Source organism: Littorina saxatilis, linkage group LG2 (genome assembly GCF_037325665.1).
Source record: "Littorina saxatilis isolate snail1 linkage group LG2, US_GU_Lsax_2.0, whole genome shotgun sequence".
In the NCBI taxonomy this organism is placed as follows: domain Eukaryota; kingdom Metazoa; phylum Mollusca; class Gastropoda; order Littorinimorpha; family Littorinidae; genus Littorina; species Littorina saxatilis.
In genome coordinates, this window is record NC_090246.1 from 86,324,614 (window position 1) to 86,330,845 (window position 6,232).

Consider the following 6,232-nt stretch of genomic DNA (forward strand, 5'->3'; position numbering starts at 1 on the left):
TATTGATCAAAGAACAAGCAGGATTCAGAAAAGGGTTAAGAACAGATGATCAGATTTTTATACTTAAAAAAATAGTTGATGACATCATAAAAACAAAAAATGGGAGATTATATGCTTGTTTTGTAGATTTTCAAAAGGCATTTGATAATGTGTGGCACGATGCCCTACTACTCAAATTACATAAAATTGGCATAAAAGGTCGATGCTTCAATGTAATAAAAAACATGTATACAAACTCAACAATTTGTACAAAATTGAAAAATGGACTATCACCAAGTATAACAGTAAAAAAAGGAGTTCAGCAGGGTAACACATTAAGCCCCACTCTCTTTAACATTTTTATAAATGACATTACTGAAAATCTTCCTGATTTTGATTCCCCACCCATAGGAAAACAATCAAAAAATAAAATATCGTGTCTTCTATACGCTGATGATCTCGTATTATTGTCCAAAATAAAAGGAGGATTACAAACTAAACTAGATCATCTAAATAATTATTGTGAAAAATGGGGTTTAAAAATTAATACAGACAAAACCAAAGTATTAGTTTTTTTGTCGCACAAACACAAACGTAAAGACCCTGTTTAAATGTGGATTGACTTTCATTACAATTGCAGATCAGTATAAATATTTAGGAATAGTATTTAATCAAAATGGTTCTTTACAAAAAGCTCAAGAACATTAATGTAAACAAGCCAATGAAGCAAGCCATTTGCTTAGGAGAATGTTTAGAAAAGAAAATGTTCAAATTGATACTGCTTTACATTTATTTGATTCTTTAGTGAATCCAATCTTGACATATGGATCAAATATTTGGTTCCCATACAATTATTCCAAGAAATCAATCGATAACATCGAGAAGTTTTTTGAATCATGTTTTTCAAGAAATTCTACGAGTGAAGACATCCATATAAAATGTTGTCGTTGTCTGCTAGGTGTACACAGAAAAACCATGTGTATACCAGTGCTGGCAGAATTAGGTAGATTCCCATTAGCACTAAGAATGTTAACACAAAACATTTCCTATTGGACTCATATTTTAAAAATCTAAACGAGATTCATTTGTTCATCAAGTATATGATGACATGTTTAATAACCCTAAAGAAGATTCTTGGCTCATATTCATTAGGCCAAAAAAAAAAATTGTCTGTTTCTGGTAACATGGCTAAAAAAAAATAGGGTAGGTAGGTAGGGATTTTTTTTTATTTTTTTTTATTTTTTTTATTTTTTTTTACCCCCCAAATGTAGACCAATAAAACTAACTTTAAAAATCGCGCAAAGAGACTGGATTCACTATACATAGAGACAAGACACTCAACACATTTACAAATCGTCAGCGGACTTTCGTTTTCACACGTTTTTGTTGTTCATTTTCTCACCCTGTCCTTTACCACCACCAAAAAACCCAAAATTTTGGAGTTTGGAAAAAAAAAGTTTAGGGTCGGCGCCGAAATTTAGGGTCGGTCGGGTGACCAGAAACAGACAATTTTTTTTTTTTGGCCTTAAAAGTTCACTTTCAAGACTTGGCTTTAATCATGTTTGGCAAAATCAATCTACTTTTGATACGAGAAAGTTACAATTTGCCATACAAATGAAATTACAAAGTGAATACATACGTTTTTGGAATAAAGCTAAATCAAAAGGAAAGTGCAAGATTAAGATTCTATTCAAATATATGTGATACATATGAAATTCAGTCATATCTGACAATGATAGAAAATCGAAATCACAGGACAGCTTTAAGTCGATTAAGAACCAGTAGTCACAATCTAAAAATAGAAACTGGAAGACATCATAACATCCAAAGAGAAAATCGTTTGTGTATGGTATGTAACATTGTTGAAGATGAATATCATCTTCTGGATGAATGCGTAAAATTCCATGAAAGTGGAGAAAAGTGTAAAAAAGACGTGACTAATATTGATGTAGATTATATTAATTATAAACCAAGTGAAATATTTATGGACAAAGATGTTCAAGTATGTCTCGGAAGGTTTGTCGCAGAATGCTTTAGAATTCATAGCAATGTGTCAATAACCTTTTTGGTTTGAGGACAATAAACATTTGTTCTTGTTCTTGTTTCACTCTCTCTCTCTCCCTCACTCCTTCTCTCTCTCCCTCTCTCTCTCTCTCACACACACACACACACACACACTACCACATCTCCATTCTAAAACACGTCACGTTCCAAATCAAAAGACGACATTCTATTTTCTTACGTCACTATTCTTGGTTTACGCATAGATATCCCTGTACCATTCGGCGGCTTTGCTACGAGTATATGGCATAGTCTTGGTTTGCCGAGACCTTGCACCGTTCTATCAGACTGCCTGGCTGGCTGTTGCACCGCGAATTCCTCCCACCGCCAAGTCGTTTTATTGTGGTTTATTTCGCATTTAGGTCCCAGGTAACATTATGAAGTTTTAATACGATCAATCGGACCTATTATCAAGTTAGTGTATCAACTTTTGAACGAACTGCGCCCAGTAGTTTCTGCTGGACCCTTGTACTAGCGTACTCGGGGATAAATGTTTGGAATGTCTGTGGTGTGAATGTTGGTTTCTGACCAGAAATGCAGATCTATCTCTGGCCGATTCATAGATTCAACCTACAAACTGCGACCTCATCTGTGATCAGATATGTTTCGACAAGCATTAAACGGATGAAATTAACCACATGCAGTTTATTCTTCAGAAAAATGCACACAAAAAATGGGTTGGGTTCGGTGATTTGTACATAAACGTCTTCCTCGCGATAGATTCGCTTATTATTTTGTCTTATGAAGCCGTCATCAACACGAACACAATGATTGCAGAAGCAAACTCTGTACCTACACGACCGAGACACAAGACTGATTATTTCACAGCTGCAATGAGAATAGAGAACAAAGACGTTTTGGGTAAGCTTACTCACGTCAGGTCTTCACTGACAAGCTAGGAACAGACGGAAAATTCCGAACAAAAGTAAATGACGTCAAAGTCTTTTTCGCTTTGCGTGTAACTTTGTCATGACGTATTTTTGTGTGACGCGTTCGGCTGTTCTATCAGGTCAATGGCTGCGTGTTGCCCCGCCGGTGTGAACTCCTCCTACGGCCAAGTCGTGTTTGTGGTTTATTTCGCATTTAGGTCCCAGGTAACATTATGAAGTTTTAATACGATCAATCGGACCTATTATCAAGTTAGTGTATCAACTTTTGAACGAACTGCGCCCAGTAGTTTCCCAGCAATAAGCTGTTAAGTGGAGAAAGACACACAGACACACAATTAAAGTACTAGCGTACTCGGGGATAAAAAACGCTGGCGCTGGACCCGAGTACTCTTCAGACTGGCTCGCTCCCCCAGTATGAAAGTTTTTGTCTTGTGCACGTGGATTTAAAAAATATATATATATATTTATTTATTTTACACAATTAAAAAAATTATTAGAGTAAAATAAAACATTAAAACGTTCATAATAAACAATAGTAAACAAGAATAAAAAAATAAAAAAATAAAAACAAAAAAAATAGACCACCCATGCCGGGAATCGAACCCGGGTCACTTGGATTTAAAAAAAAAAAAAATACATAAAAAAAAATATTATTTATTTATTTTACACAATTAAAAAAACTATTAGAGTAAAATTAAACATTTAAAACGTTCATAATAAACAATAGTAAACAAGAATTAAAAAAAAAAAAAAAAATAGAACGCCCATGCCGGGAATCGAACCCGGATCATTTTTGGCCATAGACTCTCTCTTGCTCTCTGTCTCTCTTTCACCGAGACCAAACCCTGCATTGTAATTTCTTTGCCGAGACCATTTCCTCACCCGTTGTCTGGCTTGCACTGAAATCATGCTTTTCTCGTCACTGCGTGACGTGTTCGCCGCTCAAGTCTCCCCTTTAGTTCAGGCTGTTCGCAAAGCGACCAGCCTCCCACCGCAAAAACTCCCACCGTTAAGAGTGGCTTTTGTGTGTTTTGGGGCATTTAGGTCCCAGGTAACATTATGAAGTTTTAATACGATCAATCGGACCTATTATCAAGTTAGTGTATCAACTTTTGAAAGAACTGCGCCCAGTAGTTTCCTAGCAATAAGCTTTTAAGTCGAGACAGACAGACAGATACACAGACAGACACTCAATTAAAGTCTGCAGGACCCTCCTACTGCGTACTCAGGGATAAAATAGTTTTTAATGGAATAAGATTAAGAGAATGAATTCTGCCATTTGGACACATAGCCGGAATCAACAGCTTGATTGCTTTCTCTGCAAAGTACTAACTTTTTGCTGAATTATTATCAGAAGCTGGAATTGTCTTTAAAATTTGAATCTGAACGTGAACAACTTGAAGCATTCCCTTCGGAACTTTGCTGAACAGAAGCCGTAGATAACGGGATTCACCGAACAGTTGATGCAATAAGATTTTACGCAGATCTGAAACATGTTGTAACGAATATCTCTCCCGCCGTATATGATTAGGACCGAGAGGTAGGGAAGAAAGTTGAAAATAAAGACAGCTGTCAAAATATACAGCATCAAGGTAGTGTGGGTAGGGATTCTGGACACGGATTGAAAGAGAGATTGGACCTGGTCTGGCCGGCGGAGATGGTCCGAGAGGTCACGTTGAATTTGAAGCTCGGGTATAGGTCTGGACATCGGTGTTGATACCTGGAGACTATCACTCGTTGTGAGGCAGGGTTCGACTTCAAGTTGGGCATGGGCGTCGCTCCAAGAGAGTCTTCTGTCTAGTTCCTCGCTGGGGTCAGTGCTATCGCTGACTGCAGAATGAAGCTGCTCTGTCCCTGTTAACAGTCTGTCCTTTTCCATCTTGGGTTCCGTGTCGTGTCTACGATCAGCGGGTTCGGTGGCTGTCTTCTCAGACTTTTCTCCTTTTCCGGCAGACGTCGTTATGCAGGTGGCTTCTATTTCAGGAACGCGCACATCCTCAACAGATCCTTTCCGAGAGGTACCACACAATGATGACAGTGCTGTTGTGCGCGGCGGTCCTCGAGGGCTATTTAAGAAAGTTGCGTCCACTGCTGAACTCAAACAGGCCTCCGTTGTGACTCCCGTAGGGCTTTCGTTGATGTGCAGAGATCTTGTCATAGTGTCTCTTGTGATAGTTGAACAAGGTTTAGACTTGTGAATCCAGTACATCTCCATGTGTTTTTTGTGCTTCAACAAGTGGCGTGCGATCCGTACGTGTGCCACAGACATCACCATGGAGCCGATACAAAGCGAGACAACCATGGACCAGGCGTATTGCATCAAGAATACGGAGCCAACAACATCGTCAGCTACAAAGCAGGTCAATCCAGTCACGTTGGTCCCTTCAAAGTGTACGGTGTTCCTCCCAGTGAAAAACATAGTTGGTACCGAGGTTAAGATCGTCAAAAAAGCACAAACACCAAATGCTTTCTTCTCATTGAACTGCTTCTTTGTCGGCTTGCATACTTTCCTGTATCGGTCGATGGCCACGACGATGAGTAAATATCCTGAGAAACCCACCACGCCAGCCTTGACAAACATGACTGCTTTGCATTCCAACTCGCTATAATCCAGGTCGTAACGTAACTGGAACACAAATTCCATTGGCATGACCACAACGCAGGTGAGCAGATCGACCACGCCCATCACTAGGATGTAGTACCTGACAGAACCGTACCGGATTTTCTTGTAGTACACGATGCAGACTACGACGTTACCGATAATTCCGGTGATCATCATGCACGTCATGTAGGTGAGAGTCGGTACCATAATGCGCTGAAATTGCTTAGGCTCTTTCAAAGACTGCATGGCCAGTGTCCCGTTCTGATGAATATCTATCATGTTGTTGATGTGGATGTTTTCCGCTGGGAAGGGATGACTCTAAATACGGTTAATATACCTGGCTATGAAGATTTCGACAGTTATTTGTCAAAGTTCTTTGCACGAAAAACCCAGACAGAAACAAAATCAGACAAAACGGTTTCCGGAAATATCGCAGTTCGAGGTTGAAAAGTTCATACTTCACTGACAACGAACATATTTCCTTACACACGCTTACAGCTTGCTGAACACACACTCCTGCGCGCTTAACAACAAAAAGAAATACTTCAATGACTGTTGCGGGGAGCGGGTCCAACGCAACGACTCGTACATTTTTACTAATGATTCGAACAGCCTCCTCCTGAAGAATATGACGCATTTACTTCAATTACTAATGACGCAAAAAGCCACGGTATTCATTTCCACATATCTCCTCTTTTTG

The 6,232-nt window shown here is 39.0% G+C and overlaps 1 protein-coding gene across 1 annotated transcript; it reads right to left on the reverse strand.

Moving 5' to 3' along the window:
* Positions 1–1,125: 1,125 nt before the first annotated feature.
* On the reverse strand, positions 1,126–5,954 carry LOC138960004 (uncharacterized). The gene has a single exon (XM_070331722.1). The coding sequence runs from the start codon at positions 5,716–5,718 to the stop codon at positions 4,300–4,302; it is 1,419 nt and encodes a 472-aa protein (XP_070187823.1). The 5' UTR covers positions 5,719–5,954; the 3' UTR covers positions 1,126–4,299.
* Positions 5,955–6,232: the final 278 nt, after the last annotated feature.

Excerpts from the sequence above, each read along its gene's own strand:
- LOC138960004 (XM_070331722.1), bottom strand. The coding sequence starts at position 5,718 with ATGACGTGCATGATGATCACCGGAATTATCGGTAACGTCGTAGTCTGC.